Raw genomic sequence first — 16,068 nt, forward strand, 5'->3', positions numbered from 1 at the left:
ATCACCACATAAATACGTAGTTACAACATCGCATGAACTCGTAATTCATCACCTACAGGTTATTGGTCTGCTGGTGTTTCCACTGGGTTATCTAGAATAATCCGTGGTCGCCATCTATACTCTGGTAGATGACTACATCGCCACATTGCTGGTAAAGGTTATGGTATCTCCTTTCATCCTACATCACATATTCATCATCATCTATTTACCTAATTATCACCACCTTTCTATCATCACCTATCTCTCATCATTTTATTTCATCACACACCAACTATTTTATCTACCCATGTTTCATCCGCAACATATTTGTAGATATAAAATAAATATACCATTTAAATCTTTTAAAACATGTATAAAATCGTTCATCCAGTATAGACAACAAGTATTCAAATAATATACACATAGCATGTAATTGATATAAAATACTTCATATCTATGTGTAAGATGAAAGTAATTATATATACCATAAATGATTCCTAACTTTGAACCCCCAAGGTTTACTCTACTAAAGCTTCATATTCTCGGCTCTCTGAACCTATAAGGGTCCACATCTATCACACCAAAAAGCTCAAGATAGCTCTTCCTCTCACTCTACACACTCAAGCTCGCTAGGGTTCTCACTTATGGGAAAGGTAGTCACAATTGAAGGCCATAAATGCCTTTAAATTTGGCTCGAGCCCAAAGATTTAGGGTTTCTGCCAATAGCGCGAACTCGTCGAGTCGCCTCACCGACTCGTCGAGTTCATTCATTAATCCGAGTCATCAGTCGCGACCTTACTCGACGAGTTGAGGCGTCAACTCGTCAAGTCTCTCTTCTTAACTCAAAAGAAAAATACTTAAATGATGATACCTGGAAATCCGGATGTTACATTTTATTTTTTTATTTCATAGATTTCGTCATCAACAAATGTTGCTACAATTAAACAAAAATAAATAATTTTGCTAAAACATAATACAATAGGAAGTTTGTTCACATTTAGTCATTGAACTTTTTAGAGGGAAATGAACTTTCGATTTTGTTCACATTTAGTCACTAAACTTTTTTTCATTATCTATTTGCCACTAAACTATTGATACTGTTCACATTTTACCCTTATGACCGGTAACAGCCGGTCATAAGGGTAAAATGTGAACAGTTTCAATAGTTCAATGGCAAATAGATAACGAAAAAAAGTTTAGTGACTAAATGTGATAAAAGTCAAAAGTTCGTTACCCTTTCAAGTCATTATTCCTTCTCTTTTTCTTTTTTGCAAGGGGATGCCCAAAATTAGGGTGATATATATGTGATGTAAATGAAATATCACATATTAGGGTGGGGTTAGGGATCCGACATTGTATCGTGCTTCAATAGAAACCGGTGGGACCTTTGACTGTTAGTATATTACTTGTGCTATACTCTGTAGTATGTTAGGCAATGCTCTTAGTACCTAGATTATGACTGTTGACTGCATTACTTCCATTCATCCAAATCCATAGTATTTGCAGCGCAACAGCAATAATTGAGGCTTCTTCATACTTCAATATATTGGCCTTCTTCTTCACAATTCCAACCAGTTGTACACATACGCACTTTACAAAGCAGCAAAAACAGCAAGCATTAGCACAGGCGCATATAGTAGAAGAGGTATGTTTTTGTTGAAAGTTTTTCTCTTTGTTTATGAATAATTTTTCTTAGTTGTTTTTAGTTTTCAATCTATCGATCCTTGACGAAATTATCTGAAAAAAATGTTTTATTTTGTTACTTGTTGTGGATTGTTCGTGTATGCTCCACATATAAAATCAAGTGAATGTTTAAATGAATGACAGTGCCTCCTCATTTTCCCTATTTTGATTATTGAACAATGTTTTGGAGGAATGGTTTTCTTAGGACAGATGCTTCCACGTAGAGATCAGTTCTAGCCCTAATAAACCCCCTAATTGTATCACTGTGGGACTCTGTTTCCAACTAATGGATACCCTAATTAAAGACACGATATTTCTTCCTCATCTCTGTCAATTTTACACTATGAAGATGTTGAATTCAATAATCTATTCCCACTTTCAATCATTTCAAAAAAAACCAAGGCTAAGTTGACAAGGGAAGACAAACAACAAATTAACTATGAATTTACATACACATGTATTTACCTACTACCAATTTTTTTCTAGCCAAACGTGTCAGGTGTCCTAAATCCTCAAGGAAACTTTTATAACACTAATTATCTATGGATTGTATATGATAACTGAAAAAAGATAGCTAAGCAAGTTAATAATTAATAACTTTTAACAGATGTATTGCCTTTTTTTTATCTGTTACAGGTCTCTGTAAAAGCCAGAATATTGAAAGATGGAGTTTGTATCTGCAATTATTAGTCCTATTGCTGAATCTTTAATTGCTCCTGTCAAGAAACAATTGGGATATCTCTTTTCGTCCATGAAACATGTTAGGAACATGAATACTAAAATAAAGCTACTGGATGATATAAGCTGTGATGTCAAAAAGCACATGGAAACAAACAATAGAAGTAATCTGGAGATACCTACTCATGTACCAGGGTGGTTGGAAGAAGTCGAAAAGACTAAAGAAAAGGCTCAAAGCATTCTAAGTATTGGGAGCGGATGTTGTAACTTGAAAATGAGGTATCGAGCTGGAAGGAAGGCATTCAAGACTACGGAGGAGATGGAAAGTCTTATTGATGAAAATAGTAAGATAACTTGGAGTGATGCTCAAAGACCTCTTGGGAAAGTAAACTCGAAAATCGCATCCAGTTCTGCACCATCAGATGGTGAATCCCAAAATCACTTCAAATCAAGAGAGAAGTCTTTTAAGGACGCCTTTAAGTCCCTTCAACAAGATCACAAGAGCAAAGTGATAGCCATATGTGGAATGGGTGGTGTGGGGAAAACCACTATGATGGAACAACTGAAGAAGACTGCAGAAGATAAGAAATTTTTTGATTGGATTGTGAAGGTGGTCATTGGGCAAAAGACTAACATGCTTTCTATTCAGCAAGATGTAGCAGAATATATGGGCACATCTCTAACTGAAACGAGTGTAGCAGCAAGGGCAGATCGTCTTCGTATCACATTTGGGAAGATGTCAGAAAAAAAAGAAAAGCTTTTAGTGATATTAGATGATGTATGGGAGACGATTGAACTCAAAGATATTGGACTGAGTCCTTTGCCCAACAGCTTCAAGTTGTTGTTGACATCACGGAATGAAAGTATTTGCAAACAAATTGCAGTAGAAGCTAATTCGGAGTCGACACTAGTTCGAGTGGATGTGATGGAGGAGCCCGAAGCACAAAATTTCTTTTGGCAAATCACAGGAGTTTCAAAACAACATGATATGGAGCTCAATCAAATAGGAAGTGAAATTGTGAGAAGATGTGGTTTTTTGCCCCTTGCCATTAAACTCATCGCCAAAACCCTTCAATTTCAAGAAGTTTTTGTATGGAGAGATACTTTTCAACGGTTGAAGAAGAAGAATCTTGATGAGAATGTGCAAGAAGTTATTAAGATAAGCTATAATTATATAAAAACAGAGGAGGAAAAGGTGATTTTTCTTCTGTGTGGCTTGTTTCCTGATGACTTTAATATCCCAATTGAGGAACTCACAAGATATGCATGGGGCCTACAGTTATTAAGTGAAGTATCCACTTTGGGAGAGGCTAGAGACAGGACAAAAATGTGTGTGCAGAATCTTAGAAATGCAAATTTGTTGATGGATAGCGATTGCATTGGGTGTGTCAAAATGCATGATCTTGTGCTTGCTTTTGTCATAAGTAGAGTTTCTAAAGGTCATCATCCATGGATAATCAACCATGGTGATATTTCAAAGTGGAGTAGAGCTGAAGTGAAAGAGTCTTGCAACAGAATCTCTATTACTTGCACAGGTATGTCTGAGTTTCCTGGTGACTCTAAGTACCCAAACCTATCACTTTTGAGACTTATGGATGGAGATAAGTCACTTAAGTTTCCTGAAGGTTTTTATGAAAAAATGGAAAATCTTGAAGTTGTAGCATATGAAAAAATGCAGTATCCATTGCTTCCCAGATCACTTGAATGCTCCACCAAACTACGAACACTCATTCTCCATAAATGCTTATTGATGTTTGATTTCTCTGTTATTGGAGGACTCTCGGATCTGGAAGTGCTCAGTTTCGCTCATTGTGGCATCAGAAAGTTACCATCCACAATTGGAAAGCTGAAGAAGCTAAAGCTACTGGATTTGACGGGCTGTGTCAATCTTCGTATTGATGATGGTGTTTTGAAAGATTTGGTCAGTCTTGAAGAGCTTTATATGAGAGTAGCTGATGAAAAGGCAATTAGGTTCACAAACAGCAATCGTGCTGAATTAGCAGAACTTTCAAAGCACCTTTCTGCACTAGAAATCGAGTTCTTTGGGAACAGTGGTAAGCCCGGGAATGTGTTGTTTACGAAACTTGAAAGGTTCAGGATCTCTATGGGATGTGGTTTAGTAGCCAATACTGACAAAAATATGCACTCATTTGAAAACACGTTGAGGTTGGTCACTAACAAGAATGAGCTATTGGAATTTGGAATGAATGAGTTATTTGAGAAAACTGAGGCGCTTTATTTGGAGGTGGATGGTATGAATGATCTAGAAGAAGTTTTAGTGGAATCAGTTCATCTTCCTCGACAGGTGTTTAATAATCTAAGAGTCCTTGATGTTTTCAAGTGTGCAAACTTGAGATTCCTCTTCACGGTCCCTATTGCAAATGGTTTGGTGAAGCTTGAGCGCCTCACAGTTTCAGAGTGCTCTATTCTTGAAGTCCTTGCACATAGTGAGAATGGTGGAGCTGGGAAAATTAAGTTTCAGGAGCTAAAGTTTCTAAGTTTGAAAAGCCTACCAAAGTTGATAGGTCTTTGCAACACTACTAATGTAATTGAGCTACCACAGCTGGTGGAGTTGGAACTTGATGGCCTTCCTAACTTCGGTAGCATTTATCCAAAGAAAACATCTGCAACATCTTCTATGTCCAGTAATGACTCTGCAATTCAACCATTCTTTAACAAACAGGTAATTCTATATTAGGATTTATGTTGACAGTTTCATAGATTTTCTTGTAATGAAAGTCTGTATTGATTGGATTGTGATCCCCCAAGCAAACTATTTTCGATTTTGGTTTCACTATTGATGATTAACAAGTCTTAATTGTTGTGCAGGTGCTGATTCCTAAGCTGGAGATATTGGAAATTGGGAGGATGAATAAGCTGAAAGAGATATGGCCTTATCAATCTAGTAGTAGTGACGAAGTTAATGCCTGCATGTTGAGAGAGATTAGAGTGAGGGAATGTGATAATCTTGTGAATCTGTTTCCAACCAATCCCATGTCTTTGCTGGGTCGTCTGGAAGAGCTTGTTGTTTCTAATTGTGGAAGCATTGAAGTGTTATTTAACATCGACATGAGTTGTGTTGGTGAAATTGAAGAATACAGTAGCAACTTGAGACTCATTAATGTAGATGGTTTGGGGAAGCTAAGAGAGTTGTGGAGGATGAAAGGTGAAAGTAGCTCTGATATCCTCATCTGTAGCTTTCAAGCTGTTGAAGGGATAAAAATAGAAAGGTGTGAGAGGTTTGTAAACGTATTCACACCGACCGTGAGCAATTCTGATGTGAGGACACTTATGAATGTGAGTATAGATGGAAGGAGACCTTCTGAAGAAACCAGGAGCAACATTGAATTGGTTCAGAACAGCCAGGAGGTATGTGATGTCATTGAGCTTTCAATTTCTGTTTTGATGTTTATAACTTATGTATATGTGTCTCTATACATACATACACGTATATACTATATCACACTATAACAAATCAATCAATTCTACACAATTCTTTCGATGTGTTCTGCTAGATTCTCACTCTTGAATTTCAATCACACAAGGATGGAAAAGAGAAATACAAGAAATTATAGATCTCACACAGGAAATTGATGATCTAATGATCAATTTTACATACATGTGATAGAAATCTGGCAGTTTGAGAAGCCAGGATCTCCCAAAGAGAGTAATCTCTAAAATAACTGATAAGATGGTCTCTCCTAACTGATCTCTTACAATATAAAGGCATAACTGAAATAGTTAATTTACTTATTTACCCTTGCTGCCCACAATTTGCTTACTCATGGTTTAAATCCTTTCTTGCCTCTTTGTGAATAAGTAAGAATTGGTTTATTTCCCTTCTTGCCCCTCCTTGAATATGTGAACATGAGTGGTGGTCTAGCATGTTCACACTTTAAGTGCAATAAGATTATCAACCTGCGTGAAGATATGTATCCTATCAAATTATTTATAAATCTTTACACTTCAACTTGTGATAAAAACAAAGTTAAAACTCGGAATTTAAAAACATGGACAAATTATCTATATCACTACTACGCTTTTAAGAATAGAAAAGTAGGCTATATTTCTGCGTTGCTAAGTGTGGATCTGTTTCAACCTTCATATTATTATTAACATATTTATAATCAAGTTAATGGGGACCAAAATTTGTAAACACTTTAATGGACCTAAACCATAAAAAAAACAGATAAACACAGGGACCAATTTTGTAATTTAGTGTGAAAAATATCATTGTGTAAGTGCATGTATTTTACATATTTATTTCTAATTATATTTGTTGTTGAGATATGTGCAGATTAATGTTATATCCAAGGCAGAGATCATTTCAGAGGTGGATGGTAATATTCCTGACGTTGAATCCTCAATTCATCCCAAACCTTTTCACGTTAATCACCTTCAAACACTTTTGTTAAATGGATGCTGTATGGATGTTGAAGTGGTATTTGAGATAGAGAGTTCCAGGAACAGCAGCACAGATTTCACAACAAGTCTGCATAAATATAATCATCAACCACCACCACTACTACTTCCCCACCTCAGGTATTTACATTTAGAAGATATGGAGAGGATGAGTGATGTGTGGAAGTGCAATTGGAAGAAACTTGTAATTCCTCAAAACCAATCACAATCCTACTCATTCCACAACCTCACAAACATACACATGGAAAACTGTCATAGCATAAAGTACTTATTTTCACCTCTCATGGGCAAACTTCTTCCCAACTTAAAGCATGTCTGGATAAGGAGTTGTGATGGTATTGAAGAAGTTGTTTCAAATAGAGATATTAATGATGAAAATGAAGAAATAATATCTTCTACTCACACAAACACCATCTCCTCCTTCCCTCTTCTTGATATGCTCTACCTTTTTAATCTGCCAAGCCTAAAGAGTATCGATGGCGGTACTACAATCACAACTACTTCCATCCACGATCAGTTCCAGGTATCATTTCTCTTAACTAGTGGATCCTTTACACATTCAGTTATTTGTTTTATTTATTTATTTATTTTTAATATTTTCTTCTCCATTAGCTGCTTTATATAACTCAATAAGCTAATTCTTCTGAATCTGGAAAGACAAAATAACTAACTGAATACCTAATTTTTTTTACAGTTTATTCGTTTGCATAGGTCATTAAAGTTATCTCTCTTAAGCATGGTTATAAATCATATGAAATGCATTTTTTTATCCAGTTTTAGTTAAGTTAACTAAAACAGATGGTGGATTTAGATCGGATTGTGAGGGAGAGAAAAAAATTGATTGATAAATATATATAAGTCATATCAACATTACTCTTAATTGTTAAGTAATATGAAAACTGGAACAAAAATGATTTTTTTTTTTTCCTAGCTTGCAATTTTAGCTTAATAAAGTTCAGTTTGTTGTTTAAAAGAAATATCTTTTTTTTTTTTTTTTTTTTTTTTAAATCTTTCAAAAAAAAATCTTTTTTTTTTCTGACATGGAACTGAAAAATATCAAACTTTACCTATAAGTATATCTAGTGTTCCGACTGAAAATATATAAATACAATATATGGCAAAAGACTCCTGTTCACAACTTTTTTTTAAAAGTATTAAATTTAAGACATTGATCGATCATCGAGCCAAACGACAAGATTGTCAGTTATGGGAAGTCTCAAGATCTTCATTTATCAAATATAATTTCCCAAGTCTATATTGAAAATGACTCCCTTGAAAAGAAATTTTTGTTTTAAAAATGCTTTCTATTCTGAATATTAGGATCAAGATAGATTTTGCAATATACAATCTATTGAACAATCATAGATGTATAATAAACGCACCTTTATTTTCACTATAGACACTGATATTGATAAGAGTCATTATCTGTTTCTTGGATTTGGCCTTGTCAATAATTCTATATTCACAAATGCAAAAATATAAACTTTTTTGAGAATTCTATATTCATAAATGCTAAAATATAAACTTTCTTTTTCTAAAGATCAGATTATCTAGACCAAAATATGTGGGTTTAGATGTAGCACACACATGATGGAAGACTTGGAATAAATTAATTATTGATAACGGCTGATCAGATGCTAACATTCTCCATATTAAATTTTTCTTCCTTTTGTCACTGTGTCCTAAATTAACCCTTCATGTTAGTAAAATTATTTAAAACATGAAGAAGATGATGCATGTAATCAATGCAGGTACGGAAATATAAGCATATTGATTTCAAACTCATTTCCTCATAATAAATTTAGGAGTAAAGTTATGTTTTCATTTTCCCACATTGAGGAGGTAATGGGTTATAGAGTCCAATGCCTTTTATTTTCTCTTTATAAACCATATACAGAAAAACCACTATATTTTTAGTCATTTTCTCTGTTCAACATACTTTTCTTTATTTTATTATTATATCATCCTACATTCATTTATTCCAGTTATAGCATCATACTTTGAAAAAATATACCCAATTATATGTGGCTACAACGGCCTGATAAGAAAAGTCGAAAGTACAATGCTATAGTTGGGTGGATTTTCAAAGTACCTATATGGTAGTGTTGGGTCATTTATCAAAGTCTAAAATTATAGAAATAGCATTTTACTTTCACTGATTTGATTATAAGAGCATCTTACTTTCATTTTTCCCTATTAAAGCATTGTAATTTAAGTAACTCACCCATTTATTGCAATTTCATTCAAATACAAAGGATTTCCATTACTGCAATATAAAGAAATGAAAGTAGGATGCTATAATAAACGAATAAATGGAAATGCGTTGTTATTTCTTTCATTTAGACCTTCTTCAGTTCAGATAAGTAAATTTCATAGCTATAAGTCTAGGTGAAACATTTGTATATTTTATGGTTTATATCATGCTTTCATGTGTTTATATCTCATATTTATTGTCTTTTTTTTTTAGTTTCAAAGATGAGACTAACCATTATCTGCACGAGAAATATATGTTGATTAATTGCTAATCAAAGTACTTCAAAGTCTCTTCATTTTCAAGTTTTAATCTGAATAAATGCTAATTAGCTGTGTTATTTAGCACGTAGCAGGTTTATTTTTCTTGTGTCAGTTTCCTATTTGTAGGTTGTCATAATCTCTTCTAAGCCTATATAATTAAGGCCACTTTTATGATTGATTTAGTGTGCCTTTTCTTTCATCCACCATCTACTTGTTCTCTCCTGCCAACAATATAAGCATAGCATACAACTGATTAGTTTCTTGTTTTTACTTATTTTGTCATATATGTATAACGAGGGTATTTTGGTCATTTGACAAACCTTCTTCCTCAAGGAGTCCAAACACCACGATTTGGTTTCTCTTTATTCCTAGACCTTTTATCCATTTTTGCTGTATATTGCCCTTTTGTAGTTCAACTTACATTGTCCACATTGTTACTTAATTACCTTAGTTGTGGGAAGCACTCGTGTTTGTTACCACACTTTTAGAAACAAATGATATGTTAAATTGTAGTGTGTATGTGTGTAGCAAACAGCTAAGCTTTGTTAATTTAAATAGATCCATTGATTTTTCATGTGTTGTTGTAGTGTTCTCAAGTCGGTGTTGCTTCTTGGTTCTTATGCCAATACTCCAAAAAGATTTCTATAGGGAACTGTCCTGCCCTATCAAGAGTGTTTCCATCCAATGTAGTGGGACAACTGAATAAGCTTGAAGAGTTGAGAATATTAAAATGTAAGTCAATGGTGGAGATATTTGAAAGTAAAGAAATAAACAAAGATGGTGTTGATAGTACTACTAATGTTGGTGATGGAAGTGATGATACTTGCACTGCAATCACCATCCCAAGGTCGGCAAATATGACTCTGCTTCAATTGCCCAACCTAACAATATTGCACATCAAAAAATGTAAAATTTTGGAATATATATTCACAAGTTCCACACTTGAAAGCCTTAAGCAACTCAAAGAATTGACTGTAGCAGAATGCAAGGCAATGCAAGTGATAGTGAAGGAAGACGCAGAACACACAGAAACATCTAAATCTATAATAGGTTTCCCTCGTCTCAAGTCCCTTACACTTGCAGATTTACCAGATCTGAAGGGTTTCTTCTTGGGGAAGAATGAGTTCAGGTGGAAAGCATTGGAAAAGGTTAAGATTTATGGGTGCCCACAAATGATGAATTTCACATCTGGTCACTCCATGACTCCGAAGCTCAACTACATACATACAGAATTAGGCAAGCATAGTCTTGACCAATATGGCCTCAACTTCCATTTGACCAATGCTACACATGAGGATGAGGTATGTTATCACTTTATTTCATCATTTAACCAGGTGATCAGCATGTCGTTTTATGATGTTCAACGTATTATTTGCTTACAAATTTAGATGGTTCATATGCAAAACATAGTATTTGCTTACACTATTGGGGGGGGGGGGGGGGGGGTTTCCAGGTCGGTTCATATATAACCACTTCCCATTTTTTGTATCTATAAAAAGTAACGAAAATATGCAATTTTTTTTAATATAAGTTAATATTTCATTCCTAAGATATTAAGTGGTCTCTTATGTTATAAAAGATGTTATATTCACTAATTCATAAGTTAGCAATTTAATATTTTAATCAAGTTAGATGAAGTAAAGACAAAAGGCCCAATTGACGCATTCATTGAGGGTGGTTTTTTCCATGTCCAAAGATTTTTGAACATATACTATACTAGTTTCCGATTGATCAGAATCAGATCAACAACCCCTTCTTCTTTACAGTGTCTCTATTGTAACCACAAAAATCAACAAATACAGGGACCAAATTTGCAGTTTTCGCTAAAACGTATTTTAATTTGACAAAAAAATTGATCGGTTTGTAGAAAAACAAAGTATTCAATTAAAGGAATAACAAAATAAGCACCTAAGAAAAAGTGCTTCTAAAATTCACAAAATATTTACGTTCCTTAAAAATACAAGACTTAAGAATTTATATCAAATGTATGAACATAAAAAATTATTTTCTTGTGTATTACAAATGATACTTTTCAAGTTCATTCTTATTCAAATCATTTGTAAATTTCATAGAATGTGATCGTTTGGTACCTGACATAAATCATTAATTAGGAACTTAGAACTAACATCTTCATTCGGTTAAGAAAAGAAAACACAAAATAGATGGAAATTAAAGCATTGCCTTATTTTACATATTTTCACTCATATCTGTTAACAAATAGATTTTTGTATGGAAGTATATATTGTAATTAAATCATTTATATCGTTTCATCCAATTTAATTCAGTTATCTAACATATTTTACAAATATTGTGATGTTAGTTGTTACTTAATCAAGTTCTTCTTTTCTCTCTCATCTTTTACAAGCTAAACATTTTTTTAGCGTTTATTTCCTAAAATTGACGAAAATAGTATAACTAAGATGATTCTAAAAGTGTAAGTATATCATTTGTTGTATTTGACAATGCAATAAAAAATACAATAACATAATTATCTTTTTTCCTAAAAAAATTGGATGTAAATATCCAGTACATGAAAAATTACCCTTTTTGAAGTAGCCAAAACACTTAACTTTTACTTTTTATTTTATCCCCCCCCACCCACTCACCCACAAACTATAATTTTTACTTTTATTTAAAAAGACTCAACAATCATCGATAGCAATCTAAATTGTTTGAGCAAATGCAATATATAATGCAGAAATTTTCTTCATGATGCTCATCTTCACAAAATATAATGTAACCAGTGTCATAAACTAGGTTGTTGATTGAAAATACATGTTGGCTCATTGAAGAATAACATAACTTGCAATCCTTTATTATTTTTATAATATTAAATGTATTTTTCTTTAGTAATTGTCGTGTTTGTGATGATCTATCTATGTTTGATTTTTCTTAGCAGACTCAACTCCCTATGTGCTCTACTCCAGATTTGATGAAGCTAGTTCAATTCCCGTGGTCTTTTTCAAATTTAGTTGAAGTAGATGCACAATGGATTGACAAATTGTTGGAAAGCCGCATAATTTTTCCATGCAAGGAGTTGCTTAATTTGAAGAATCTTGAAAAGTTTTCTATTACCCGTGGCTATGAATCTGTAATAGAGGAGGTATTTGAAGTAGCAGAAGGGACAAATGAAGATGTGGATATTGAAACACAATCTGTTGTGGTATTTGAGAAGCTAAAAGAGGTGACTTTGGGTGAATTAAATAATCTGAAACATATGTGGAAGACCAATAGGAGGATAGTGTTGAACTTTCCAAACCTTACAAAGGTCTCAATTGGAAGTTGTAACCTTCTTGGACACGTTTTCAGTAGTTGCATGCTTGGTAGCTTATTGCAGCTCCAAGAGCTACAAATAAGTTACTGCAAGAGTATGGAAGTGATTGTGAAGCAAGTTGAAGATTCCGAAACCAGACCGACTACTGAGGTTGTGTTCCCTTGTCTAAAATCCATAACACTTTTCAAACTTCCAAATCTCATGGGATTTTGCCTGGGGAAGGAGGCTTTTGAATGGCCATCATTAGATACTTTGAAAATCAAATATTGTCCAAAAATAACAGTTTTCACAAATGGGCAATCAACTACTCCGGAGCTAAAGTTAATAGATACAACATTTGGATTGTGTCATGTAACAGAAGACCCCAACTCTTTTATAAAGACCTATCAACAAGAGGTATGTGGTGTCTCCTTTGGTTATTATTAACAGATTAATATGTTTGATCGAACAAAACGTTTACTTTACTCTCGAATTTACAACTTATTGTAATCTCCTCTCCTACAGGGATGGGAGTTCTAGAGCAACATCAAATTCACACGTGTGGTTTGGTTCGTTTTGAAGTTAGCTATATAGCACAGGTAAGATTACATTGTACACTTATTTCCTTCTTCCCAATCATGTACATGATTCTCCACCTTAGTTATCTGATCATTGAATTGACTTTTTGTCACAGTTGCTTGCTTACTACTCTTTCAATTCGGGTTATTGAACTTCTATTTTCAAGTAATCTTATCTATGATGTGTCCACTTCTTGTATTTAATTAAGCTGTGACCAACTTAGCAATAATTACACAAGTTTTTATTAATTGGTTTGTACATGTTCCACTATTTTAAATAGTAAATAAATTCAGTGGTTGAAGGTGCATAGAATGATAATCCATCATACATGAAACTTTCTTAGCTCACACCAGGTAAGAAAGAAAAAAAAATGAAGCTAATTTGCTAGAACATAAAACTTCTCTTAATTCGACAGATCTGTGCTCTTAATTTTTATGAACGCCCGGTGTTTGATAAAATTCTTCAATGAAAAAAGACCCATAAACTTTTGGCTCCTTTTTTAAGTCAAGTGTATTAATGTTTGTTTTGTATATGAGCACTTAAATCTTGAGGAAGCGACTCCATTTCTCTCTTGTAAGTTGAGTGTGTCAGTGTCACCCATATAAAAGCTTTGTTTTTCAATCTCTGAAATAAAAAGAATAAAATTTGGTTACAAATATCTTATGTTCAGTGCCGGTTTCCATCGCCACCTTCAATGAATCTATCTCATGATGATTTTGAGTTGACAATTGTTCACAAAACCCATATAAGTGACAATTATGCCCATGACTATGAGCCATCCATTGATTATTTTAAACCTATTGAGAAACAGAACACTGATGCATATTATCTGATTTTTGATGCATCTGAGGTGTAACATTTTTTTTATAATCAAATTTAGGTTGATATTGGAGTTGTCATTATTTATAATCACACTCAGATTTTGAAAATGCCACTTATGTAGAAATTATTTGATGAAAAAAACATTATATTTTCATTCATTGTTTAATGGGATAATGTCACTGTAGCACATTGAACTTTTTACATTTGGCTAATTTGGTCCTTAAAGTTTTTTTTTTGGTATATTAGATCAGTAAACTCGTAATTGACCTTTTAATTACACCATTTTAAAAGGTTTCCCGGTTACAATGCTTATGTGGAACGCTGATGTGTCCAATAAGCTTACGTGGGAAGCTTATGTGTCGAAGTAGTCCAGTTGTCGATATAGGCTTATTAATTCAAACCCTCATTCGGACCTCCTTTAAATCTTTACTTACCCATCTCTGAAAAGTCAAAGACTTCTCCCTCCCGGAATATTTCCATCTTGAAGAAGAATGTCTTCGAGCTCATCGACGTCAAGGAATCAGCTACAAGTCACTCATGTTCAGTCGCAAGAAGGGGTAAAGGTTTGTGATTGTGTCGTTCCAGCTAAAGAACGAACCTATTGGAAGATAACAAACCCTAGGAGGCGATTCTGGAATTGTCAAAACAGTATGGTAGGTCCCGATTCTCTTGATTTTGATAAGTTAGTATTTTATGGTTTGATGTGTTGTTTCTTTCTGTAAAGACGATAATGGTGTATTTGTATTTTGTTTCATCTGTTAAAAACCCTAATTTTATTTGCTTCTTGACGATCACTGCGAATAAAACCCATTTCGCTGGTACATTAAAGGTAGTTGATTTGTGATTGTCAGCCAAACCCTAATTTTATTGGGTTTTTATAGACTAGGTTGAGGAAATGTAGCTTCTTTGAATGGAAAGATGAAGAACAGGCAGACGGGTACTACAAAAACCTGCTATATTCTCTGAAGCAGAAACTGGATGTCAAAGATGAACTGTCTTAGATGAACAAATTGAGGAGAAGGAATGCTGAAGTGGAGTTTCTGCTGTCACAGGAGCAGTATAAGGTGGCAAAGAGTGAGAAAGAAGTTCATGATGCAAGGAAGGCAATAGGCAGGTACAGGATGATAGTTGCCTTGTTGTTTGCTTGCTTGGCCCTATGTGTTTTGAAGTTAGGGGGGTCAATGTAGTTAGTTTGGTTGGTTAGTGTAAGCTTTTGTTTTTTTTGGGATCCCTTGTATTTTTTGTAAAGGCAGACTAGAAAGTCAGTAATTATGGGCATTTTGTATGTATTGAAGCTGGTTTTAGTTACAAGTTGGGGTTATCAACCTTAATGTGTTGATGTTGTAAGGTGGTAAGTCCCTAATGAAAGGGCATATGAAGTAATGTAAAAAAATATTCAAAGTCCCAATTGTAAGGCATTTTGTATAATCAGATTATGTTTATCAAGCATATGCATGGTCTATATTCCCAACAAATATATTTAATTAGATTGGTTGTTGTGCATGTTTTAAATTTGGGAACAAATTAGGGAGTGGTCCATGTGGAAGTACACTATGTGTATGGGGACCATTTGTAGTGAGTGAGTGTTTTAATAATGAAAAGATGGGACCTATGAAGCCATTAAAAAACCATATCCAGGACCATATAAAACATCCCCATGCATGCACATTATTCCAATTTTTTCCATGCATAAATATTGAAAGCCAAATGTCATGATTTTACTTAAAATGGTAACATACTTTCATACTTCATGTCATACATAAATAAATGACCAACATACCCTTTTCGGTCATACATAAATAAATGACCAACATACCCTTTTCTGTCATACATACTTAAATGACCAAAATTAGGGGTGCAAACGAGCCGAGCCGAGCCCGAGCCTGGCCAGGCTCGGCTCGGGCTCGTTTAAGTTATATGAGGCTCGAGCTCGAGCTCGGCTCGATTCGAGCTTCCTTGTGCTGAGCTCGGCTCGAGCTCGTAAAGAATTATACAAGCTCGGCTCGAGCTCGGGCTCGACTCGTTTTTTATCTGACGTATCTAAATAAGCTTAAGCCCGGCTCGAGCTCGTTAAGAAGCTCGTTTGCTAATACCCTAAATCCATAATTCCCCTAATATGTTTTTATTTTAATATATAT

The 16,068-nt window shown here is 34.2% G+C and overlaps 1 protein-coding gene across 4 annotated transcripts; it reads left to right on the forward strand.

Annotated features, from left to right (window-relative positions):
* Positions 1–1,483: 1,483 nt before the first annotated feature.
* On the forward strand, positions 1,484–15,379 carry LOC145085908 (uncharacterized). 4 transcript variants are annotated; one of them, XR_013700215.1, is made up of 8 exons: positions 1,484–1,624; positions 2,299–5,023; positions 5,170–5,709; positions 6,638–7,285; positions 9,864–10,577; positions 12,173–12,946; positions 13,055–14,583; positions 14,812–15,379. XR_013700215.1 is itself a non-coding variant. In XM_079023594.1 (7 exons), exons 2-7 carry the CDS (start codon positions 2,327–2,329, stop codon positions 13,067–13,069), a joined length of 5,388 nt encoding a protein of 1,795 aa, XP_078879720.1. In that variant the 5' UTR covers positions 1,484–1,624; positions 2,299–2,326; the 3' UTR covers positions 13,070–15,379. The 4 variants fall into 4 exon arrangements, 2 of the variants coding, with proteins under 2 accessions (XP_078879720.1, XP_078879721.1); XR_013700214.1 differs by having other exon boundaries at positions 13,055–13,128; positions 13,224–15,379; XM_079023594.1 differs by having other exon boundaries at positions 13,055–15,379.
* Positions 15,380–16,068: the final 689 nt, after the last annotated feature.

This window comes from Lactuca serriola, chromosome 2 (genome assembly GCF_051521515.1).
Source record: "Lactuca serriola cultivar US96UC23 chromosome 2, Lser_US96UC23_V15, whole genome shotgun sequence".
Taxonomy (NCBI): Eukaryota; Viridiplantae; Streptophyta; class Magnoliopsida; order Asterales; family Asteraceae; genus Lactuca; species Lactuca serriola.